This window comes from Cryptotermes secundus, unplaced genomic scaffold, assembly GCF_002891405.2.
Source record: "Cryptotermes secundus unplaced genomic scaffold, Csec_1.0 scaffold303, whole genome shotgun sequence".
Taxonomy (NCBI): domain Eukaryota; kingdom Metazoa; phylum Arthropoda; class Insecta; order Blattodea; family Kalotermitidae; genus Cryptotermes; species Cryptotermes secundus.
The window spans coordinates 2,465,317-2,492,890 of NW_019726229.1; the positions used below are offsets into that span (position 1 = coordinate 2,465,317).

At 42.4% G+C, this 27,574-nt stretch overlaps 1 protein-coding gene across 4 annotated transcripts in view; it reads right to left on the reverse strand.

The window, feature by feature from the left end:
* LOC111864041 (calcitonin gene-related peptide type 1 receptor) overlaps positions 1-27,574 on the reverse strand; it is a 523,124-nt gene that overhangs the window by 471,794 nt on the left and 23,756 nt on the right. For all 4 annotated transcript variants that reach the window (XM_023850993.2, XM_023850990.2, XM_033751302.1 and 1 more), the window contains exon 2: positions 7,092-7,135. In XM_023850993.2, the coding sequence (XP_023706761.1) occupies positions 7,092-7,130 (39 nt within the window). In that variant the 5' untranslated portion in view covers positions 7,131-7,135. The remainder of the gene's footprint in view (positions 1-7,091; positions 7,136-27,574) is intronic.

The window sequence follows — 27,574 nt, forward strand, 5'->3', positions numbered from 1 at the left end:
ACCCCTCTCGTTGGTGTCTCCACCTTATCGTGGTGAGGGGGTTTGAGTATGCCAAGGTCCCTGAAAGCTATACCAGCGGTAGCGTAGCTATTGACAGGGCCTCCCTTGCTGGACAGGTCAAAGGGTAGGCATCAGACGAAGAGAGACACCAAAAACCAAAAACTAAATATGTAACAGATTAAATATTTTTCCACGGCAAAGCCCCGTTTTAAACTTTTGTTTCACACGTAAAAGCTGCACATATAGGCTCTTGCCAATGTTTGAGCACCGTTCCAGGAAGAAACACACCTGCAGGTATCGAAACCTCGGCAATTGGCGGACGTGTGTAAGCCGCTTCCCTGTTCTGCAGCGGGCACGAACTGCTGTACCCCGAAGAATGTGGCCGCGGTGACAAACGAAACAAAACTAAACATAAATTGAAGCTCTGGATCTGTAATATCTGAAAGTCTGACAGTTGTAAATAAATGGTTTTATGGAACTTTAAATTAAAATATTTTACATGAGAACTGACTGCACACTTACACGGCAGACGTACGTGAAACATCATAATGCACCTGTTAAAATAAACAAGCCACGGAAAGAAGACTATAGCGTTCGACTAAGACTGTAACCATATTCAAAGAATGAAATGCTTTTGACACACCGAGCAGGCTAGCGCAAGGGTAAAGCTCCAGACTCGTTTCCGGCAGATACTCCATTCGAATCTTTGTAGGAACAATGGTTATCCTCGCCCAGTTTTGTCGCGATTTTCTTCAGTTATTTCAGGCAAATTCAACGGTAGTACTGTCACATGTTTATGGATCCGTGACTAAGAATAACGGGTTTTTGGACTGGATTTATTAACACCTTCTTCTACAATCTTTCTAATTCACAATCAGTTATAGAGCTATCGCTTATCTACCCACTTCACAAATCACCAGGACACGCTAAGTCTTCTCAGATTTATGACAGTCTCACTGTAACTTCCGCACATATCAAGTCTTCTTTCCGCAGGCTAACTCAGTTGTACTCCTTTGTACTCCTTCAATTGTCTCCGATAAGTGCCAGCTTCGGAACTCGACTCTCCTATATCCTCTTTGCACGGACAACACAGAAAACACAGCTTGTATTGTTGGAAAAGCATGTTTACTGATCCCTTCCCTAGCAATATATCTCCTATTGTTCCGCGTGTTTGTTTCTGCGGTAATGTGTTCAGCGACTCGTTGCCTAGCAATGAAAATGACGCGGGCCACATAGAAAACACTTCTTGCAATAACTTTTCTAATGTTGAGTGCTCGTATTTCGGGCGTTGCCTAGAAATGGGTCTCCATGACACAGTACCTTAATTGCAATACGACCGCTTCCTTTAGAATCCCCTCCAGTCAACCATTCGTCTTACGTAGCTACTGACAGGTTCATAAAGTAACCCGGAGAAAGAATAAAACGACTATATTGGGGCTCAATGAAACTGAATGGTTCACGTGGTTTCAACATTCAGAAATATCCACGTCAGGTGCGGGATTCGAACCCGTGATCCTAACACTCATTTTCCCAAGACGCTGCTACGAGACGGAGAGTGGCGCAGCGTTTGATCATGAGATTGAATACAGTTTAATTTGTCTGACAGCTGTTGAGTCATTTCCTAAACACAAGCGAGACAAGAACAAAGCTGAGCAAGATCTGTAAATAAACGTAATAGTGGATCCCCAACACACGGCGCCGACAAATAAGCCCCTTAAAAGCTTATCTAAAAACCGTGCTAAAGGCAGTCTCTATAAGAAAGGGGATCGGTTTTCTCAAGTGGCCTTTCTCCTGTTGATGCTGAATTCTACCGTACGAGTACTTTCACTGCGCGACGTTCAGTCTGTCATATTAAGAAAGTCTGTTCGGAATACATTTTCTTGTTCATTGAATCTTTGGTTATTTAACGGCGAATTTTTAACTAACCAAACCAAATGGAGTACGGTTTCTATTCAGAAACTGAGAGTCAGCCAGCTGCCCCCTTACCAAAAAAAATGCACTTTTTACGAAACCTGAAACTTCATATTCTCACGTGTATTGGGGGGGGGGTTACGCGTGACTAATAACTGTGGATTCTAGATTTGATCATTGAATTTACTGGATATCTCGCTTACAACTACACTGGATTTCCACAGTTCACACGTTGAATTCCTTCTTGAGAACTGCTCCCTCATTGTTATCAGTGTCTTCTCTGTCTGGCTGGTCCCTGAACATCTGCTTCTCTGTTCTGTATTCACTCTCCTTAGCTGTAGCCTCCGGAACTGTCCTCAGCTCACAGCTCTGCTGTCTGAGTCTTCTGTCCGCCGTTATCTTCGGTGGTCGGACGGTCTAGAAGACACCTTCTCGAAGGGTTTGTTTCACGTTTCCGGTATAACGGCATCCGGCGTACTGGCCACGTCCGCGTTGTCTCAGGAACGTGCTTTCATTCCCAGACAACACGCCGATTCCATCTCTAGCGCACTGATTGCCGAGAAAACAACGCTCATTGAGCCGTTGCCCGGCAATTGACGTCTCTGTTGTTTTCCGACTTCGATGCTCCGGCTTTTAGGCGGAACGTCGCAATGTCTTGTCCATAAGAAACTGATATTGGGTTCAATTCTGAGCCAAATCTTTTTGGGCTGCATATTTTATATGGCGTAAAATCTTAGGATGTTCGTGAACGAAGAACTGGGCAAGACGTAGAAGGAAGGGGTCGCGGTCGGACTCGGGGAAAGAAACACAAAACCCGTCTGTGGCCCTACACTCAAACACAGGAACTTCCGAATAAAAATCAGAAGGGTCATTCAAGCAATGACGACGCCGGATGAGCACCGTTCCTTATCCGAGAGAGACTTGTGCGACGCTGCTGATGTGCCACTCTTCTTCATTCTCCACTCTTTACTATTTAGAGCACTTGGATTTTTTTTTTAATTATGATAAGTAAACACATATGTTAGGAAAGAATGACCCTACCCGACCTTCTTAAATGAGATACCCCTTCCATCCTTCCTATAAATTCAAGAATCAACNCGGTCATTCAAGCAACGACGCCGGATGAGCACCGTTCCTTACCCGAGAGAGACTTGTGCGACGCGGCTGATGTGCCGCTCTTCATTCTCCACTCTTTACTATTTAGAGCGCTTGGATTTTTTTTTTTTAATTTATGATAAGTAAACACATCTGTTAGGAGAGAATGACCCTACCCGACTTTCTTAAATGAGATACTCCTTCCATCCTTCCTATAAATTCAAGAATCAACACTTGCTGCAGCGAACAGAATATCAGGACTGTACGTCTCACTGACAGTGGGCATGACGACATTAAGCAGAGATGCAACTCAGGAAATAGAATTGCTGAAATCTTCAACATGAGAAACACAGCGCGCCAGGTCACCCCACCCCTGTTGCAAATCACCAAGAAGAAGCCGCAAGTAACAGCAATGGAAACCTTCTATCTGGGCTGGAGGACACATTTTCCCAGTGAGTCCTCACCGTCCTGAACTTCAAGTGTTACTAATATAAATACACTATTTCCCTGTAACAGGCCGTGGAGGCCCATAGGGTTGTGAAACGTCGAGGTTCCCACATTTTGTAGACAATCGGCTCACACATAGCGGTGAGTTTGTCAGCCTTAAGCGCTGGCCGTCCATTACCACCAAAATGTTACCTGGTACTCATTTCTGTTAGAGGCTGAGTCAACTCCAGGGCCATAGTGCGGTTGGATTATGTAAAGTGAAAAAATTCACACTGATATATTGGGTTTTTGGACTTTATCCATCGTCCTGGTTTTTAAGATAACTAATAAAAACACGACGTTTCGGAAACTGGATCTGTTTCCGTCCTCAGGCGAAGGAAAACACCTATTCTGTTGGGTCCGTTAGAAAGAGCTAGCCTCAATCACTGGACGAGTCCAAAAACCCAATATATCAGTGTGTTATACACCATCGTCAGAATCCTATAGTAACTACTTGAAAAAATTCACCTCATTGGGACTCGAATCCGCGACCTTGCGGCTTCTAGCACAGTGTTTCAACCAACTACGCTACCGTGTGCCCCACTAGAATTTTACGTATCCACAAACTACACATATTATATCTTACACAATGGGCGCATAATTATCTGTTATTCCCCAAGTGTCACTTTTGGGCCGAATAATAATAGCACCCATTGAGTGTGTCCCGCGAAAAGGTTTGTTCAAGGTCCCGTGCTTCAAGCACCACAACAACGAAGATTTTAAAACGCCCCAAAGAAGAGTCAGGAATCCATAATGGAAAACATTTTATATTCAGGGCCCCATATTCATAAATACAAATTATCGGGCTTATTTTTTGATTTGAATTTTATGAAATTTCACTAATTTTTACGCGACAGACGAGAGGCTCAGTGCTCAGACGAAAAGATCGTTTTACTATCACCTCCAAGGATATATATAAAACAAATAGGTAAATGAGGTAAATTTGTCCCTGTGCTTAGCTAATTAGGCACTATACCATGAAGACGTATGGAGGAATTGATGTATAGATCCACATTTTCTTGACCTCGACACTAGCTGGAGGTAAGTGGTCATTTCACGCCCGGGCCGCTTTACTCCCAGGAAAGGGCCACCGGTACCCATTGGATAGGAGGTTGGGTGGACTCCAGGACCCATATGGACGACGTGGGGAGGAGAAAGTTCTTGACCCTACCAGGACTCAAACTCCGACCCCTCGGTAGCCAGTCGCTATACCGGCTATGACATCCCGGTTCACATATAAATCAAATAATTCCCTAAAGTAGGTGGCACGGAGAATATTAGGAGTAAGTGGTGGAGGTGGTGTCCGTGGAATCGAGGGAACTGGTAGCTAAGTGACAAGAGAATGCAGACATGTTGGAGTTGATATATTGGACATGGAATTCGGAAACCGAGAAAATATTTTACGGCACGTAAGACCATGCAAGTCATGAATTCAGTACTAGGAAATTTAACGATTGCCGAGGATATATACAATAACTTATCCTCCTCCGTGGCCTTTAGTCCACAAGCGAACTATGCCGACCGAGCGAACCCCGCTTGTCGGCGAAGTTAGTATCAACTTTCTGGACAGCGTAGCCCTAAGAACGTCCATTGTTACGAGATGGCTCTTCTTGATAGGAGGGGCTACAGTCTCTTGAGCAGGAGTCGGCGGCGCCTTGCTGTCTCGGAAGTGAAGTACACAGATTCGCAATTGCAAACAAAGGATGAGCACTGAAACTACTTAGAAAGAATTAGCAAAAACGACGTTTGGGGATCCGTCAACTTTCTAGAAAATGATAGCACAACTTCCGTGTTTTCTAAGTGGGTATATGATTAGCTTGCATGCCTAAAAACGTTATTATAACTTGATCTTCTGCAAAGCAAGTCGGTATTTGTTGTGTGTGTCTCAAAGTTATACTTTGTGTGCCAGTGTGTGACTCTATGAGACATAGTTTCAGGGCATATTAGCGCACTTAAAAATTATCAGTTCTGTTCTGCTAATCTCCTTTGGAATTACCGTTTCCTTGCTTGTGAATGTACACGTATATTAGGAGTAAAGCTTTTATGCCTCTGAGTGTGCCTTACAAATATCGCTTCTGAACTTGTGAGCGCATATAAAATTGTCGCTTCTGTTCTTAGGGGTGTGCCTTACGAATCTTGCTTCTGTGTTTGTGCTACCTATGGAGTATCGTTTTTTGGCCTGTCTGTGAGCCTAGAAGTTTCAATTTTATATTTCATGTGGCCGCTGGGTGGACACTAACGCAAATGCGAGAGTTCTAACGATTTCCAGCTGTAATAAGGATAAATAGAGGCAGATGCTGCTACAGTTACGTTGTATACATCCGAGCGTACTATGAGAACAGCTAAACCATAATGTTCGGAGCCGGGATAGCGCAGTCGGCATAGCGACTGGCTACGAACTGGAGGACCGAGAGGTTGGAGTTCGAAACCTGATGAGGTCAAGAATATTCACTTCTCCATGTCGTACACACCGGCTCATGGGTTCACCCAACCTCCTATCTAATGTGTATTGGGGACTCTTTCCCCGGCGATAAAGCGGCCGGGGCGTGAAGCTGACCACTCACCTCCAATTAAGAGTCGAGGTCAAGAAAACGTGGGTCTATACATCAACTCCCCCATACGTCTTCATGGCTTAGTGTTTAATTAGTTAAGCACGGGGGCAACTTTACCTTACCTTTAAACCGTAATGTTCATATACATAAGCAAATACGGATTTCATATCGATATTATACACCAAAACTCAAAAACTGGATGGCGTAACAGGAAAACGCAGAGTTCACGTGACCCCTACTTCCTGTTGCGCCATCCACCTCACACTACGTTCATTTCTAGATGACAATAGGTTTTATTGTTCTGGCTATTCTTGATTTATTCAAAGATGCTTTAAACGGCTCAGTTTGTGTAGCGTCCTTACTGAGATCATTAGTTCGGAAGAAAGTTACTGTGGCCTAATTTCGGGCACCACCTCGGCATTGTATGGAGGGATTGAGATAACACAGTACAACTCAGTCTGATTAGTCGGTCTTCTAGCTGAAATTTGAACCAGAGGCCTCCCGAATTAGGTATCATTTATAAATGCACGTAGATTTGTGACAAATTTTGGCAACTACAGTTACCATGTTGAACTGTATAACAGGATTGTAAACAAATGAATACTGATGTACTACACTTTCCGTTTCCTTTGAAGTGTTCTTGTAAATGATGAATGAATTTAACAAGAAATGCTTTACGTTTTATAAATTAGGTGAAACTGGGTACACTCCTACTTTTATAATTAACAGGCTATGGAGGTATGAGCGGTATTTAATGTTACTACTCATCTCCTCTTCTATTCTCCACGTTGCTAAAACCTAAACCAATAATTTCAATGCGAACTTCTGCTGAGTCATTTATACCGCATAAACACCAACCCTCGTTTCGAAAAATAAAGGAAAACAAAATTTAACAAGAAAATATTTCATAATATTACTCGCAATACACTCCTTCGTGTAATACGGTAATTCATAATTACAAATAAACAGGTTTTATGAACAGTAACGACAAAATAATGACGTGTACATTGTCTGAAAACAGAAGAGAATTGGCTGCAGTTTCCTTACCTCGGGTAGGGTCTCAGTGGTAGATGGAGGGGCAATCATTGCACCTGTAACAAAATAGAGAGGTGATATAAGACACTGATTTATAATAAAGAAACATATCTTGAGAATATATTGTGACGTGGATGGCGGAACAGGAAGTAGGGGTCACGTGAACTCTGCGGTCTCACAAGTGACGTCACATACCCCACCCCTTACATTATCGCGCAACACTCGGTGAACACCCCCTCCCCGCGGTGACGTAACAGAGGAGCAACTGTGTCAGGCAACCATTGGCGCGGTGGCGTAACAAGGGATCCGCGGTTACTACACAGCAGTAAACAACTCTCGACAGTGTTGCTAGGCAACTTGTAAATGCGGCATCACGCAACAGCGGACTCTATCACGTAACTGTTTTCTGTGTTGTCCGTGCAGATCCTAAAAAAGGGGCAGCGAACATCTCAATTCTGAGACAGTAAAATGTGGACGCGAGTCCCAAGGGACTCGGACCCAAGTAAGACTGCGCTGGCAAGGGCCAGCAGCATATACAAAAGACAGACCCGCCTTCTCGTTAGAGAAGGCGCCCCACAGATACAAGACCGTAACTGTCAAACGGTAATAATTAATATCTGGTCATAAGCCCCAAATGGGGCTCGACACCAAGACTTACTGACTGACCGACCGTCAGTCGCAATGTGACTTTGACTTTGACTATTCAGTAGTGAGTGAGGATTGAGCCAGTTACGAGTGAGTGAGTTACTAGTGAGTAACGATTAACCAATCAGTTTCAGTCTAGCAGTCGCCGAGTCGGGTTGTATCGAGTGCATGGCAGTAACAACAGGAGAAGTATTTGTGAGACTGCCAATGGCAGTAATTATGAGATTGTAAATTGTGTGATTGTAAGAGCGAATGTTCAATAAATTCGCTATATCCAATTCGGCGTAAAGTTATTTCTCCCGTGACCTACCCAACACGTGACAATTTAATTAAAAGGGTAAAACTATTCAAGTTATCTGCTACAGTTACGCTTAAGTTGAACGTAATATTTACTTCTTGTATACTTAGAGGGCCGATTAGAGTGGCCGCGCAGTCTAAGGCATGAAATACTATCTTCGACCGATCGAACACTGTGATCGTGGGTTCAAATCCAACTCAAGTCATAGATGTCTGTGTCTATTCTGTGTTTGTGTTAGGTAGAAGCATTGTGACAGGGTGATCCCCGTCCAAGCAGTCCTACCGACTGTCTTAGATTAAGAAACTCAAGTGAAACGAAGCGTTTCGCGGATGCCCTATGCTCCAAGTGGGAGCAATAAGAATAGAAGAAGAAGATGATGATGATATTGATGAAGATGAAGATACTTAGAGGATATTGAAATTAGGTTGTAATAAATGTAACTACTTATCGATTTCTATGATAGATATTCTAATTCCATTCTTATTCCATTAGTGTACAAAGTCATTCAGTTAAGTTATTTCTACATAAATGTCTTATTTACACATTTTAGAAGTTGATGAATGCGCTGAACAAGAGGTTCTGCGTTGTTCTGCTGCGCGAAAACTTCAAATGTCACTTTGTTCAGAGTTAAAGATCGGGAGGGGGAGTGACAAGTATCTCGCGTAATGTCATTCTCAGAACCTGTGAAGCTCCCGGATTTCTTCAGATCCTGACATCAGAGTCTTGGCTCCGATGGAAAGGAAAAACCGGTACTGACAGTGAGTCAGTCTACGTTAAACTTAACAAGTTCACATCTCTCTGTCTTTGCGTTCTAATAAAGAGGCGGACCTGTGACACATCAGTTGTCATTTGCAGTTAAACCTGCACATCAGAAATTTGGAACTTATCAACACATTTCCGCCGGTTTGCGTTAACGTTTACACTTTCATCACTAATCGAACTTTTGTCGCCCTTTTGTTTTGGGGCACTTCCCTTTGCATGCCCGTAATACATGCGATTTCATTCATCCGTACTCGCGTTTGATGACTTTTACGGGTATGCAAACGGACACATAATCCGTCACATAAGTATGAAAGTATAATTTATCTCGCGTCTCTAGTACTCATGACAGGTAAATAAAATCTCCCACGTGTATAATGTTATCATTTGCAATGTTTACAACGGAAGCCGTAGGTCAATAACTAGCGTAGGAAGGGCGCTTAATTTGGGGAAGTTTCATTCTAGAGTCTACGGAAAGAAGACCCCAAACCACACTGACTGAAATTCTGAAAGATATTTATTTTGTTGTCTATTGTAGTGCATATTAAGCAGAAAACACGACAAAAAATATTTTCTTTATCATAATGTAACGGTTAAATCCAGGATTGCCATGGCAAAAGCTGCATTTAGCAAGAAGAAGAATCTTTTTACCAGCAAATTGGACTTAAATTTGAGGAAGAAACTAGTGAAATGCTACATTTGGAGCATAGCTCTGTATGGGGCTGAAACATGGACACTTAGGGCAGTAGATCAGAAACATCTGGAAAGTTTCGAAATGTGGTGTTGGAGAAGGATGGAGAAGATCAGTTGGACCGATTATGTGAGAAATGAAGAAGTGTTAATTAGAGTCAGTGAGCAGAGGAATATCCTACACGAAATAAGAAAACGGAAGGCTAATTGGATTGGTCATGTTTTACGCAGAAACTGCCTTCTAAAAGAAGTTATCGAAGGAAAGATAGAGGGGCGGATAGAAGTGACAAGAAGACGAGGAAGAAGACGTAAGAAGATGCTGGATGACCTTGGGGACAGAAGAGGATACTGTCATTTGAAGGAGAAAGCTCTAGATCGCATTAAATGGAGGAACTGTTTGGGAAGAGACTGCGGACCTGTCGTCTTGACAGATTACTGATGATGAATGTAACGGATTTTCATAAAGCGTTTCTAGGCAACGGCTCGATAAATATGTTTCATCGTGCAACGATGGAAGATGTGTCTCAGTGGACGAATATTATGGCTCGTTGCTAGGCAACAGTCAGTGCGCCAATAAACCCGTTGGCTAGGAATCACGTGACTCGTGTTGTCCGTGCGGAGCCTATATAACGAAGGCCCTTGTAGCTTATATTAGTGCAAAGCGAAAGATTTATACGTATTGAAGGGCCTTAAGGTGCCTGACACCAAGACGAACTGATTCGCGGGAAACTGCCAGTCGTAAAATAACTCTGACCCTAGATTAGTACAGAGTGCAGCGTAGTGTAGTTAAGAGTTCAGGAGAGTGTTTAGTTGAGTTCCGAGGTTCCAGGCTGATTGAACAATAAATGGCAAAGACTTCATAGTGATTTGAAGTACTAGTTTGTGTGTTGAGATCCGTTGCCAGGATACGACTAGTGAAGATGGAGAATCCTAATGCGTGTGCAACGGTGAACTGTAAACTGTGTAAATCGGCGATAGCGCTGAATTAATTGTAATGAAGAGAGACATAAGCTCAGCGCCAATAAATCCAATCATCCGATCTGAAACCCATTATTTTCATCACACGTGGAGCACGTAATATGTACGGGGACGTATTGTGATGGAGAAAAAAACCCGATTTAGAGATTTTGACGAATTTAGAATATTTCATGAGCCCCTGAAAAAATGAGCTTTTGTTATGCCTTCCTTCCCTCTGCCTGCCTGTCTGCTGCCTCTATGGATGGACATACGGACGTATGTATGCATGGAAGTGTGTCTCGCTAGTTCCTGAACGATTGCACGCATTCTGTTCATATTTTGTATTTTAGAATCTATCCGTCACAGGACGGTGCTCGGCGTATTTGTATATTCTAGCTCCAAAAATAGATTCCCATCAAGTCAGCTCTAAAGCATGAAATGGCGATTTTCTCGAAAAAAATTCTAACAATTTTGATAATGTTTCAGGAATTTATGGAGATCATATTAAGCTGTTTTACGTTTATTCATGAAAATCTGCCTTCATAGTACATTCGGCACGAAGTCTGTATAAACTATAACCAGGTGCAGCAACTGTACGCCACAATTCAGCCAAAGCTTATTGAAAGCTCCGCGGTGGGAAGCCAGCGACTAACCGCTTGAGCTATGGCACGGCTACTGAAAGTACTAATTTCTGGAATAGTGACTCAGCGGGTTCCGGTGTCACATCCCAGAAGACAGTACGTACTGTCATAGTCATCGGGGTGAGAGAGAGCATATAGTTAATTCAAGGCCCATTCAAATTGCATGTGAGCCAGAACACGAGCTCCACTGTGGTCCCTTCGCACAAAAGACTCTCTCTGTATGTCTGAAATGTTTTTCACTTCACTGAAGATCGATTCTCTTCGCGCTAACGACAGCTTGCCTTGAACGTGAGTGAAAGGGAATGTGCACATTTTGAGAGTTCAAACAGAAACGTAACGGAATATCGTCCAACCCTCTCGTATTTCTCTCAACGAAAAGGCCTTCTTGACATGTGGTTAATATTTTAACGGATTTTTCCGTAAGCTCAGTGAAAGTTGTGGTGGTAGTGGTGCTTGTTGCTGTGGTTTGGTTGTGGTGGTGGTTGTGGCTTTTGTTTTTGCTGTGGCTGTGATGGCTGTGGTTTTGGTCCTTCTTGTTGTTTTCGTGATGATTGTGGCGGTGGTTATTTTGGTTCTTGTTGGGGGGGGGGATGTCTGTGGTTTTGGTCCTTCTTGTTGTTTTCGTGATGATTGTGGCGGTGGTTATTTTGGTTCTTGTTGGGGGGGGTGATGGCTGTGGTTTTGGTCCTTCTTGTTGNCTACTTTACTTTATATATATATATAGATATATATACATACACACACACACACACACACAACCTTTAGAAGGGAGCAGTGTAACGTGGATAGCGCAACAGGAAACGCAGAGTTCACGTGACCCCTACTTCCTGTTGCGCCATTCACGTTTATATATATATATGATGGAAAGATAAATATTAAAAGCTGATAATGACTTTAATATAGTGACAATAGCCTATTTCAAGAAACTTTCCAAGCATAAGCTTAGATGGGCTAGGAAAAGTCATACGAAATTTCACACGGAATTCCACTCGGCCATAACCTGAACACAAGTGTGACGGGTTTTTGTTACGAGAACCTACAGTCCCACACAAGCCAGACTTGGGACCAATAAGAAGACCGTAACATGAATACGACTAAAATGGGTCTTAAAGAAATCAGATATAAAGACATGTACTAAATTCGCCTGGGTCAGGAGAGGGGCCGGTGCAGGGTCATTCTTGCTCTCTGGCCCTCCGTCCGTCCGTCCGTCTGTCCGTCTACATGTAACAACTCGAGAACCGTCGAATGGATCTTCACGAAACCTGACATAGGAAGTTTCTCAAATATGGCTAAAATCAGACAACAGTAATGAGCAGGGCCCGGATTTTGATGTCATGTTATCTTTTTTCCCTTGTATCCTATACGATGCTCTTAAATATATAAATCTCGGTTATGAGCTGCTGGTTACAGAAATGTAAATTTTATAGGTAATAGTTTGTAATTTTTTTGACATTTTTAGGTTTAAGGTCATTTTTTCATTTTGGGGGCAATTTTTTGGTAAATTTTTGGACTTTTAAGGGTATTTCTTCTCATTTTTGGCCATTTTATGGAATTTTTCTTCATATATTTTCTAAAATGTGAATAATATGGAAGCGAAGTGTTCTTTCTCTTTCTCTTTTAGGTCATTTTTTCTGGATTTTTCGGTCATTTTATAGGTCATTTTTTAAATATTTTCAGGTCATCAATATCCGGGCCTTGGTAATGAGGCATAACGTGAAATTTCACAAGCGCTTCTACGCACCTTGAGCGTAAATCGATAAATATTTATCGAATCGAAAAATATTTTTGATAAACTTTGGAGAGCAATGACTTAAACATTTTATGTCCTGTAAATGCTTTGTGGAAGTCTGGCAGCTTTCGGGATAATTAAACAAGAGGGCTAAGGCGCCAAGATTTTTATATTTTGCGTACATTTAATAACCATTTAGATTATCCTTGTTCTGATTGCTGAATCTAACAGCCTTCCTTAGTTGCACTAGTTCCCCTCGTAATCGCCCTTGAAAGCTTCAAAATATTAACAGCCTTAATTCGTGTATATGATCGTCTTAAGAAAACCCGTGTTCCTAGAGAAAGGCCAGTATCCTTTTCTTAAGCGAAAAATTGAGCACGTGCTTAGAGTCAACCCGCGACAATATTTTTCTTAAATTTGGTTTAATTGTATTGAAAGTAAAAATTCCGATAAAATACACGCTGGATAGTAAATTAAACTGCTGATACAAAAAGTATTTAAGTGTTCAGTTTGTATGGAAGAGTTAGATTTCATGCAGTAAATTATACATAACCTATGTGTTTCCATTTCTTCGCTGAAAGCAAATTTATCACCTTAGTCTGACGAAAATATTGGAGAGGTCTCTTTTACTCTTAAAGCCTGTCTCCAAGATTCCAACAACTTTTAACGTGTGACCTGTGGTGCACCTGGGTGACTGCTTGTCCGTGTTGCCAAGCCGTTGCCATAAAACAATAGTTCATTATTTATAGCCGAACAAGTTCCGTACGAAGTACAGGTTCGATGGATCGAACTGAGCAATAGGAGAGAGTAGATCTGAACCTACGGCGCAAACTGTAAAACTTCTCCCTAGCGTGGCTGTACACTGACTTCTGCGAACTGGAAACTAAGCCACTGTTTTTACGTCACATCCCATGAGGAGTAACGTCGTTGTGTCACTTCCATGCTCTGTTGTAATTAAAACAAGTGCAAATATTTAGAACTGAACATCAAAGCAAGTTGCAATCTGGTTCAGACACAACGAGATACTTCAGAGTTGTCATTCTACGGGATAAATACAAAATCATTTTACAACTGACGGCTTTCAGTCTCCTGAAGGCAGGTGGGTCGAACGGTAAGACTTTTTTTGGGGAAAGAGATATAGCTGATATTTGAGAAAAAAAGTGGTCCTAATTTAAGTTACAAATGAAGTAACGTGCAATGGACACACAGGACTTGAGTAAGTCATAGTGAGGTAGAAGCAGAACATAGAAGAATACAGCTAATGTCCTAGGGAACAGATATATCAGAGGGGATGCGAAGTATATGAAGACACTCAGAGCACTGCACGCTCAGATGGCATAGGAGTGGGGAGCTGTGCTCACTGCCTTGTCTATTCCTCAACACAGCATGTGGTCATCTCATTTCAGCGACAGAATTCTGTTGGCTTGACAATTTCCATGCTACATACTAGCTAGCTTAAAGCGCTTCTGAATTTATATGATATATCAAATGACGGAACTAAACGAGACAACACTCGTCACTCCTCAGTCTTCGAACTTCACTACATCGCCCTTTCAACAATATAATTTTTTAAATTTCCGTGGAAATACGTTCACAGAAGCAGTTCTTTTACGGAACAATATGGAAAGATTTCGTGTAATTTAATTAGATGCGCCACTATCCTATGTGCACAGCAAATTCTTTAATTAGAATTAACCGACAGACATACTTCTTCAACTAGTCAAGAAAATTCCTTCCTCTATGGAGCAAAAACTTACCGTGATAGTTTAGTTGATTTCGTACCTTACCAGCCACTTTACCCCAGATTCATCTAATATACTCTCAACTATGCCTAAGTCTAAGATTTGGTTTCTTCCTTTTGAGATTTTCAACCAATTTTCATTTGTATTGTGTTTTCCCCATTACGTGATGAATACCCTTACAGTACGAGATCAAACTTACAGCCTCGGATCGTGATTAGACATGGCATTACGTATCGATTCGTAGTGACATCTATTGGATTGGAGCAGAACTACTCGTATTGGCCCGCTCAGTACCAGGATAACTTATCTACAGTTGCATTGCTTTTCAGGAAGCAAGCAAAACTAATTAATTTGATAGATGTTTCACTGGTAACTTCTTTCAAGAGAGGATTTCTTCGATTTCTTCGCGTTTTCATAGTACTGACTCAAGAATTCTGAAATACACATATAAAATTGTTGTTTGCAATTATTGAATTAAATGCCACTTTTTATTTAAAAATGGTTATTATAGGTTCATCAGTTTAACTGCCATGTTTATTCCATTAAAAGGACACGAGATAATTCAGGTTAAGGCAGACGATAATGATGAACTTTACACGTATTGGAAATACATATTTAGTACGCACTAAGTATTGTCGCATCATATTAACGGCAAACTAACAGATGATCACGTGATCTTTAAAGTCGATACTTCTCAGGTGACCAAACAATAACGCTCTTGCGAGTGTTATCTTGGTTTATAACAACATTTATTAACCGTAGATATGATACAAACATATTTTGGAAATGGTGTGACCAACATTTACGCTCTTTTGATATCAAATATATTTCATTTTATTCAACAATAATCGTGGGAGAAGCCATTTCGAAGTTTTTGTAGATACGAATGCTATTCTGGTCCTGCTTATGTTCACAAAATACTTCATTTCTAAATACTCGTAGTGTAACTGTCAAATTCTAGAACAAATATTCCATTTTTGTTCGACCGAGTACAAGACAGGATAACACTAAGATGAAAATGAGGGAGACAGGCAGTGAAAGCGAGAAATGTATGAGACTAACCAGGGCTCGCCCTCTATCCGCAAAAATTGGGACTAACTTCGCCGACAAGCGGCGGTCGCACGGTCGGCATAGTTCGCTTGTGGACTAAAGGCCACGGGGGGATCAGATCTCGTGTCTAATTGTGGGATAGTGGAGCTTCTGTCCCAGCATTCGAAATTAGGACACATTACTGTTGTTCGTAACCTACTCGCAACTTTATAACGTGTAACTTGAAACACGTGGTAATCAGAGTATTCGCTCATTGGCTCGCTACGCCACCAGAAAGACGTTACATGTATAAATGCACTCTGATATAAATATAAACGCCAAGCATTGCGAAGTGGCCATAATAGTTAAGTATTAGAAATTTCGACCCAGACTCTATTTTACTTGAATTTCATTAACTCTCTTTAAAAACTGGAATGTTTGTCGCTTTGAACGTGATCCAGTGTACGCATCATGGGAACCAAACTCCTGACATCCCATTTTTACGACCACAACTATCGTAATACACTGCTCTCCATCAGAGAAAAAACCTTTGAAATTAATCCGATGTCAACGTCCTTTTCGGTCAGCGCTGTGTAATTCATCATGTCGAGAATACTTAGCTTAGTTCCATTTGTATAATTAAAAAGTTTCATGATGGCACGCCTATGTGTTGGTGCACAGCTTATAGGCGCTGCTTAATAACGTTAAACCAATCAACGGCATTCATTAAACTACCTATAAATATCTTATCACTTAAGGTCATCCCAGCTTTTATTTTATTGTTTTCTGACGCGACTGTGGGGTTTTCAGTGGTGAGAATGACATTGACATCACCAACTCTCCTTAAATTTTCTATCACAATATATCATAAACGAGTTTGCAACTTTGTTTTAAGGTAATTTTGTGTATAATATGATACAACATGGCGACCGTCCAACTCTTACACTTAACTACGAGTTTTATGACGATAATCAATAAAGCAGTGAAACTGGACAGGCCTTGAACGCAGCTACTAAATTTGTCTGAAATATTTTATGTTATAACGAAAACGTGACTGAAGTAAAAATATGTGGGATTATGGCTGACAAATACAACACAGTAGGAATGTGCACTAGTGAAAAATTTGCACAGGATGAATCAGTAAATGTTATAATTAATATATTTTCCGTGTAGAAAATTACGTAACTGATAGAAAGATACGACTACTTCCATAAGTGCTTGTTTAAGTGAGCAGAGGTGTGGCTTTACTCTGCCATCAGCAAACACACCCGTTTGTGAATCACAATGTCTGCATTACGGCACAAAGACAAACACCTAAAGGAAAGTAAACAGTTTGCATTGATTTAGATCGGCCATTCATCAGCCGCTTTGTACCGTTGCATATTTACACCGCGACAGCTATCAACACCCCGGACATGTGGCTCTGTACAAGTCGCCGGGTCCCATACAGACGCCTTCTCGTAATTTTACAACTTCACCCTTTAGAGACAAACTCCAAACACTAGACATAGGCAAGAACTCTTATTGAATTTTCTTGATTCTTTAATTCTATTTCTTAAAATGTAATTGTGTAAAAATGAAACATTTATATTTCCTGGCAAAACTGATGTAGCTCCACATCTTTGGCACCATAGTGTAGTTGCCAACCAAAGTGCAAAGTAGCGGATATACAAGATATGGGGGGGGGCTATATGATCGACGCTGTTACTTCAGTCGTATCTGTTTCGTTGACCCAATAGATCTAGACGCCACAAGAGTCCAAATTTTGGATCTTTTAACCCAATGAGGAAGGAGAGACGTTGCAAAATCAGTTGGCATTTAACTGTTATCAGAAGTTCTCTTTTAGCTGCTAGTATTGACATATGAATCTGACCGTCAAGAGTAGGTCGGTAGGGATCAGAAATGTAGCAGTAGTCGTTACTTCAAAGTTCCCTCTCAACATAGGCTTGTAGCAAAAAAAAAACGAACAACAGAGCGACCGCCGCTTGTCAGCGAAGTTAGTGCCAAATTTAGCGGATAGTGGGTGTTGCGTTGTTAGCGCAACGGAACCCCAGGGCCGTTAATCTCGGTGTTTTAGACCGGAGCCGCTACTTCCTTCAAATAGCTCCTCAATTTTCTCACGAGGCCGAGTGGACCCCGTTCCAGACCCACTACTTCTTAGAAAATCTGGTGGCGCCGGGAAACGAACCCGGGACCTCTGGATCTGTAGCCAGGAACTGTGACCACTAGACCACGGAGGTTAGCAAGTGAAGATAAATGTACCTCACGATGCGTAAAGCTTAGTGGCTTGGAATTGTGTGACACTGGTTGCAAAACAAGAATTGTATTGAACCAGTTTTTACACTGACGCTACTCCTCAGTTTAGCTGAATTAAATTGTTTCTGTTTTAATTCTAAACAATTCCCGTTAGACCATATGGTTCCTGTGGTGATGTGCAATATGGGCTGAGAGTGTGGACTAATTCGGGTGGCTCTGGTTATGATGCGGCGTCGGGATTCTGTGAACTCGTCGGTTGCGCCCTTTTCCCGTTTTTCCTAGACCAGAACAACCCCCCATTTTAAGAGCCATCCTGATATTCCGTTCTTGTTTCCTATTGGTTTGCTCAGTTTTTGTATGAGAGCCAATGAGTACTGGAGGTTTCGTTCTGTTCTGCGGGCGAGCCAACAGGAACTGACTTCCGCTCTTCCGTTTCCATCCTGTTTCACAGATAATCCGAAATGTCGGCAAGCTTGCTACCTGCTTTCACACTGCTCTCTGGCGCGGTTTATTTTTCTTACCAAATGCTCTTTCTCCTTTAGTGGTCTTTTAAGTGGTCTTAAGATGATCAGTATGACGTACCCTAAGAGCTGTTAAAGAAAAGAGTCCTTTAAGTAGGTTAAGATAACTTCCAATTATTTCAACACATACGAACCCTAAACCCTCTCTCATTGGGGATGGTCGATAAATCTGACACTCATAAGCAATGTTAACCGTGGTGCTCTGCAATTGAAAAATACAGAGTGTTCGGATGAAAGGTATCAAAAGTAAAATAATTATATCTCAAAAAGCTTTATTATACCCATTTATGGGTTACACCACTACAAAGGGAAATTGTCTAAGTTTTTTATGAGTATATAATTTTCTCAGTACATTTAAATGTGGGCTCCCTGGGTGGCACGACAAATATCCCGACGATCTAGCATGACGGATGTTACTATAGCCACTGCGTCCCTTATGAGGGCTTTCAGGTGTTGCAGGTCGTAGACAATGGTAGACAATGTTCTTCATATAACCCCGCAAGAAAAAATTCAGTGGAGTTAAATCTGGCGACCCAGGAGGCATAGCGATTGGTCCACTTCTATCGATCTATCTCCCAGACATCACTCTGTCCAAGTGATTCCTAACATGGTGGCAGAAATGTGGCGGCGCATGCGCGTAAGCCGGGCATGGGAAAAAACTTACAGGCTTTTCCTTTCCGATGACATAAACCGGATCCGTGTATGACAAATACTTTCGGAGACATAATTTTTTTTTTTTATTTTGGATACCTTTCATCCGGTCACCCGAAATATACCTTCAAGAGGGCAGTATTACATTCGCTCTTTGTATGACCATGAACATTGGAGAGCAAAGAGAAGATGATTCGTATACAGTTTAAGACAATTATTTTCAATATTTATTGTTTTATCCCGTCTATGTTTAATTTATTATCCGCTTCGGGTTCCTCAGGGAACGTCCCGATTCTCGCTTTAAACCAACAAAGTTCTATCCGGGTCATCAACAAACTCCATGGTGTAAAGTTCTCCTCTAGAAACTGGTCAAGAAATTCCCATAATTTTGTGGAACTCGAAGGTCCATGAAGTCTTAAAATAACTGTGGGATCTGAGCCTAAGACAGACAATTGCAGTGCAAACCGATGTGGGAATTGCCCACATTCAAGCAAGTGTCACAACGCAAGCTTCATTGCTTAGCAACGACGAGTAAACAGCGGTCGCTAGGCAAAGCCTACAACAATACGGATAGTGACAGGTTTTCTATATGTCCGACTTTAGGTTACATAAGAAGATACATTGAGTAGAAGAGATAGTTACAGTTAAAGTTCTAGATTCTACAGTTCTACAATTCTGGTCCAGTGTGTTCATTATTAATATTCTTCAATTCTTCAAACGCAAGTTCGTCGGTGTATACGGTGCATCTGTAATAAATACTCTAGGACAGTTCAACTAGTGGTTGTCTCTCCATATGACAGCCTACATTGGTGAGCCCGACTAAACATGGACGACGCAGACAGTTCGCCAGCAGAAGTGTCCAGAGTGGCTGTGCGGCTCCCGCCGTTCTGGCCCGAGAGACCAGCCGTGTGGTTCGCCCAGGCCGAGGCGCAATTCACCTTGGCCGGCATTAACAGCGAGCGGATCAAGTTCTGCCACGTCTTCTCGCAGCTGGACCACCGATACGCCACACAGGTGGAGGATATCATCACCTCTCCACCCGAAAGAGGCCCCTACACCCTACTGAGGACCGAGCTTGTGAGGCGGCTATCCTCATCGCCAGAGCAGCGCATCCGACAGATCCTCACGGTCGAGGAAATTGGCGACCGTAAACCATCCCAGTTTCTGAGATACCTCAAAAGTCTCGCGCCAGACCTGTCTGAGAACGTCATCCGAAGAGTCTGAACCAGCCGGCTACCCCGCAACGTGCAGAGCTTCCTCGCTGGCCAGAACGAGAGCAATTTCGAGGCCGCAGCCCTCTGTGCGGACCGCATTTCCGAGGTCGAAGTCCAGCCGGCGCTCGCTAGCATTGGTGAACCCACGGACATCGGCGCACTTCGGCAAGAGATCGCTGAAATCTCCCGCCAAGTGGCTGCACTCAGGACCGAACAGGACCGCCTCCACCCCCGCTTCAGGGAGTCCGACAACAAACCGAGAGACAGAGGCTCCAGTCTTTCTTGTGGTGAGGACTATCGAAGAAGAACTGATGATAGTGATTTCTGAACTCCGCCGTTAATATCGTTGCTTGTTGGGTGCAGCTAAAGTTGCAGTTGCGATTGTGAGCGCTGATTGGCTAGCGCACGTGATGATCTATAGTTGGGCTGGACATCGAGTGCTGGCCGCAACGTGACGTTAACTTGGCTTGAGCAGAAGGTGGATGCTGTCTGTTAGACAGACGAAGCTGCGTGCTAGTATGAGGGGGTTCCCACAGTTCATTGCATTCGCCTCTCAGCCTTGTGAGATGCTGTGAGCTCATCAAAAAGCTTACTGTTCATCTCCATTAAAGTTTTCAGCACATTGTGCAAAGAGCCACAATTGTTTGGTTCCAGTGCTCTTTGCTGATGTTGCACAAAGCTGGGATCGTTGTTGGCATGATCACATGGATGTTTTCCTCAATCAGGCTCATTATGTGATCATTATTCCAGAAGTACAGTGCACATTGAGCCACCTGAAAGCGAGGACTAGAGACACATCTTGAAATTTGTCTGAACAACGGTTCCTGAATTTTGGCGAACTGTGATGGCTCAATTACGTCTAAAATTTCTTCAATCTCCTCAAGAAACATCACCTCTCCACCCGAACGAGGCCCCTACACCCTACTGAGGACCGAGCTTGTGAGGCGGCTATCCCCATCGCAAGAGCAGCGCATCCGACAGATCCTCACGGTCGAGGAAATTGGCGACCGTAAGCCATCCCAGTTTCTGAGATACCTCAAAAGTCTCGCGCCAGACGTGTCTGAGAACGTCATCAAAAGCGTCTGAACCAGCCGGCTACCCCGCAACGTGCAGAGCTTCCTCGCTGGCCGGAATTAGAGCAACTTGGAGGCCGCAGCCCTCTGTGCGGACCGCATTTCCGAGGTCGAAGTCCAGCCGGCGCTCGCTAGCATTGGTAAACCCACGGACAGCGGCGCACTTCGGCAAGAGATCGCTGAACTCTCCCGCCAAGTGGCTGCACTCAGGACCGAACAGGACCTCATCCACCCCCGCTTCAGGGAGTCCGACAACAAACCGAGAGACAGAGGCTCCAGTCTTTGTTGTAGTGAGGACTATCGAAGAAGAACTGATGATAGTGATTTTTGAACTCCGCCGTTAATATCATTGCTTGTTGTGTGCAGCTAAAGTTGCAATTGCGATTGTGAGCGCTGATTGGCTAGTGCAAGTGATGATCTATAGGTGGGCTGGACATCGAGTGCTGGCCGCAACGTGACGTTAACTTGGCTTGAGCAGAAGGTGGATGCTGTCTGTTAGGCAGACGAAGCTGCGTGCTAGTATGAGGGGGTTCCCACAGTACATTGCATTCGCCTCTCAGCCTTGTGAGATGCTGTGAGCTCATCAAAAAGCTTACTGTTCATCTCCATGAAAGTTTTCAGCACATTGTGCAAAGAGCCACAATTGTTTGGTTCCAGTGCTCTTTGCTGATGTTGCACAAAGCTGGGATCGTTGTTGGCATGATCACATGGATGTTTTCCTCAATCAGGCTCATTATGTGATCATTATTCCAGAAGTACAGTGCACATTGAGCCACCTGAAAGCGAGGACTAGAGACACATCTTGAAATTTGTCTGAACAACGGTTCCTGAATTTTGGCGAACTGTGATGGCTCAATTACGTCTAAAATTTCTTCAGTCTCCTCAAGGAACATCACCTCTCCACCCGAACGAGGCCCCTACACCCTACTGAGGACCGAGCTTGTGAGGCGGCTATCCCCATCGCAAGAGCAGCGCATCCGACAGCTCCTCACGGTCGAGGAAATTGGCGACCGTAAGCCATCCCAGTTTCTGAGATACCTCAAAAGTCTCGCGCCAGACGTGTCTGAGAACGTCATCCGAAGCGTCTGGACCCTATGTCTTCAAGATTCATTTCAATATTATCCTGATATTTATACCTAGGACTACCACGTGGCAAGAGGCCAATAGGGAGGCTTTCGACCCTTCCGGCTGAAATTAGGCATACATTTTTATCTCCCCAACGCGTGGTACATGCTGCATCCGCTTCATCTCCCTTGATTGCAATACGCTAATATTTCGTGAAGTGGTCCTAAAAATTACGGAGCCTCTCATTATTCAATTTTCTCCAGCACTAATAGCACTAATATGGATCCATATTAGGACAGTTCAGTAACAGGAGACGTATTTGATGAGACTGCCTGAAGATGGCCCCAAATATGGACCGAAACATGTACCAGTTATCAAAATAAATGTGAGCAGTTCGACTGGTTTACTTTTATTGTTGTGTTGACGGCCAAATATCACCCATCTTGACACACAACAGGATGAAAACAATTCCATAGATAACCCGTCCACTGGTCCAATCTTACATACACGTGTTAAAACACGACTTCACTGAACACAGACATTATCAACATAACTGGAACTGGTGGACTCCATAATATATCAGTGAAAATTAAATAAATTATGCTGCAGTACACGAAATTACCAGAGCCTTCCTTTGAACTTCAATATTAAGCTATCTTAAATATATAAATAATGCAACAGAAATTACTGAATATCTCTCATGTTGGCTTTCAGGAAAATCTGCGAAACTCTTTATAGGCTATAAGGAAAATTTCGCATACGCCCTATGCAAACAAGGTACACTTATGAATTACTATGACTCAAAATCGAAACTGACAAATTCTAGTGGAGGTATCTGATACCGAATTTCAGAAAAATCAATGAAAAAGTTTACAGGACATAGAGGGAAATCAATTTATGGCCTTATGTAAACTAGGCCTTATTATGGATCAATATGCCTCACAATCAGTGTTTGGCCGACAATATTTCAGAGACTTCCCATGTTTGACTTTACTGAAAACTGTAACACTATTTATGAGATAAATTGTAAAGTTTACTTTTACTCATACGTAACTAGTCTTTAACATGGATAAGCATGGCTTAAAATCGAATTAACCCGGCAATTTCTTCGTGAAAATCTTCAATGTCGATTTTCAACAACATCTGTGATAACGTTTATGGAATACAAGGAAATGTTTAGTTTTGGCCATATGGATCAATATGGCTGAATATCTGCACTGCCTGGCAAGTTTCGACTAAGCCTCCCTTACCGAAGTTAAACAAAATCTGTGGAACCCTGGAGCACATAAGAGATGTGGAGGGGACATCCACGTATCTGGATTAACACATCAAAGTTAAAAAAAGGAACTATACTAAACATTACCAAAAATACTTGTTTGCTTCTATTTCGAATACTCTAGAGAGATCAGTGAAGAGTTCTGTTCGGCCTAAGCCTATATTTTTAAGCGAATTTGTTGGTTCCCCCCCTTGGAAAAAAAAATTCTGGTGTGTCTCATGCGTGGAACGGTTTATGGCATATATGGAAAAGTCCATATCTGATCTTGTGTAAAGGAAACCTTATTGTGGATCAATATTGCTTAAAATATTGAGCATCCCATGCACAATTTTAAGGGAATTTGTCCAATAGTTTAGCTGCTCAGTATTGGACCACATAAACTCTTCACTTTGTGAATAATGGCGAGAGCGAAATCTGTTTACGGCAACGCTCGAGGCTGCAATGCCGACAGAACTGTAGTTACCTCTCACTGCCGCCTGGCGTTCCTGTCCGTATTATTCTTTTTTATTGCTAGTGGGGTGGGACTAAGTCCCTTGTACTGTGGCCACTTCTGGCCTATTGTACCAGCCCCAGATGATAGGTGAGGGTGATTGTGGAGCAATTGGTGGAATGAAGATTGGCAGGGGAAACCGAAGTACTCGGAGAAAACCTGCCCCAGCGCCACTTTGTCCACCACAAATCCCACTTGACCAGACCCGGGATCGAACCCGGGCCGCCGCGGTGGGAAGCCAGCGACTAACCGCTTAAGCTATGACGCGGCCTTCCTGTCCGTAACTACTAACAATAATAATTCCTACATAGAGACAATTGACTTTGACGTCCACACTCCAAGAATTATCATTTAATTCCAACATTCTAAATTGTTTGGCAGATACAATGACAAAGCCTCAAGTACGAAGATCATGCAGGAGCTTGTCAGACACATGCAAGGCAGGTCATAGCTATATTTTCGGAGCTATATTAATGTGCTCTATCTAACTAGACCATAGCATCGAATGGTAGAGCAAACGACAGATAAGTGATAAACTGGAAGGGATTTGGAAGACACGGTAGTGTATCAACAGCGGTACTGCCCCGGCTTTTGCCTGTATGGGCTGGGAAAGTCCTTCAGTCAGGACATCTGATGTTACGGCAGAGATTCGAACCCAGCACCTACTGCAGGGTGTAAACGGTATATCAATCCGTTCCGAATCACAAGAAGTACTTATTTCATCCTTTTATTTAAATGAATAAATTGATAAATCACACAAATAGGCATATTTTAAATGGGGGGGGGGATTTCTAATCATTTCCCCACAGTTTAGTTTGGTAATCTCTATGCAGAAAGAAAGAAACGTAACACAATAGATCAAGCGTTCTTTCATTTCTTAACGTGGGCGCATTTCAGCATATTTTGTAGGAACAGCATCATTTCTACCGTGGGATAACTCGAATTCACTTTCCACAGAAATTATCAGCTTCAAAAGTTGAATCCACGGGCTTTTAATGCAAAGATTTTTGTGTAACGAAAAAAGAGTATTGATATGTTGGGTTTTTGGACTTTATCCAGCGTCCTGGTTTTTTTAAGATAACAAATAAAAACACGACGTTTCGGAAACTGGATCTGTTTCCGTCCTCAGGTGAAGGAAAACACCTATTCAGTTGGGTCCGTTAGAAAGAGCTAGCCTCAATCACTGGACAAACCGTTGTCACAAAACAACTTTTCTAATTATATTAGGTCTAATAATCAAAAACATCATAGAAAGAACAAACATCAAAACCAACAAAATGAAACTATTAATATTTAAGTCACCATACATATAATCATCTCTGTACAAAATAACTAAAGAAGAAATAAAAAAAAACCATAAAAATTAAAGATATCCAATCAAGCAAAAAAGTTATTTTGTGACAACGGTTTGTCCAGTGATTGAGGCTAGCTCTTTCTAACGGACCCAACTGAATAGGTGTTTTCCTTCACCTGAGGACGGAAACAGATCCAGTTTCCGAAACGTCGTGTTTTTATTTGTTATCTTAAAAAACCAGGACGATGGATAAAGTCCAAAAACCCAACATATCAGTGTGTTATACACCATCGTCAGAATCCTATAGAAAAAAGAGTATCCATATCAAAATGGTTAGAAATATTGACTACATAAGTACACCGCTACCAGCATCCAAGACAATGGTGAAGTTATGTTGACTAAACTGGAAAATGGAAACTTCTTCAATGTTAACCTGTCTCAAATCATTGTGACCCTTTATCTGTGCCCTTGGAAATAAGACAAATTTGCTGCGTCTTTCTTAACCCCAAAAGATTTCCCCATAATCTCATATTCATATCCAGACACAGCTTCCGGGCGTCAATCACAATTTTCAAATTAATCTGGCCTATGTCAATCGCCACTCTGCAATATCACAAGTGGGACCTTCACTGGTTAATCTGACGGGAACAGGCCTTCTCATCTACGTGCTTAAGGGGTTCAGAAGAAGAAAGGTCTAGGACAAGCAAGTCCAAACTACAACCAGCGGGCCAGATCTTCCCGCACAAGTTTCGCTCCGGCCACTGGAGCTGAAGTGAGCTCCGTCCGTATTATTTACTTATCCAGTTATTTTAAAACAAAACTGTAAAGCTAAGCGGTAAACCCGACACGAACTATGGGACATAATGTGAAGGAAATAGGAATGGAAACACGGCAACTGTTTGGTATCCGACAGAAACCATCCTGCAATGAATCCACGAGCACCACCTCCAGTTACCGCACCTCACTAGCGCCACGACATCTAGCAACCCGCATTGCGCTCTCCCTACAGCTGAAATTCAGTTGTTAGCTATCTGAAGTCCGCAGGCAACAACGAACTGAGGTAAAATGTAGAGAGGGAGTTTCATTTGCGGTGCAAGTCTCAGTATTGCATCGAAAAGTCCCATTCATTACAAACAAACCTAAATGTCTTCTCTCTAATCCAAGTGATGAATCAGGAATAGTATTAATTCATAATTTATTCAAATGTTTCCATATGTTTGTATGAGGTTACTGCAAATAACTAACACTACAATTCAACGGTCCACTTTTGCGCACTGTTCGGTACTATACAACATATGCAGGCCTAACTTCAAGGACTCGTACATTTGCCAAGATCGCAGTTTTGAAACTATGTACGAGTATGCGCACTTCACACAAACTTTACATAAACGTGAGACATTTTGTGTACGGTGAACCCAGGCCACATTCTAAACGCTTATCTATAATTAATTAGTTATCAAATGGGAAACTTAATCGTATGTTGGCTATGCGGTCCTCATAACGGTGGTTACAAACAATTATATCTTCTGGGATATAACACCGTTTAGTCTGGTGAAAGTCAAATGCTGTTCTATTGGCTTCTACGAAAACGTCGGTTAAATTTCACCTCACCAGAACGCTTAATATTCCAGGAAATAGACCTCTTCAATTTTAACGTATTTCGTTAAGTTATAATATTTTACAGTTTACAAACAAACGAAATCCCACATATAAGCTGCATGTGACTGAAATATTGTTGCGTAAAGTGTCCGTACTCCCTCTCTCACTGTGTGGCTAACATAGCATGAAAAGTGTAGAGTAGCTTATTGCACCTTGCAACTTCAGGTCTTCATATCCATCTCAGTTGGCCAAATGATTCATAAGGAGTCATGGCTCAGAGTTCGTACCTACCTACCTACCTACCTACCTACCACTCGGAGCTACAGCCCTGGGTGAGCCTTGGCCTCCTCTACAACCAGTCTCCACAACCAATGCGTGTTGCCACAGGAATGGACCCACGCATGACGACCCGAGGTTGGTTGTTAGGTTTCTGTACAAATTTCTTTTTACAGGATGAGGTTGTTAGCCTCATGCCTAACCTCCAACCTGGAGGACCAGGGTCTCGCTCTTAGTCTGGACTGTACCCTTTTACCTTTACGGCATGGATGACCCCACTGGTAGTAAAA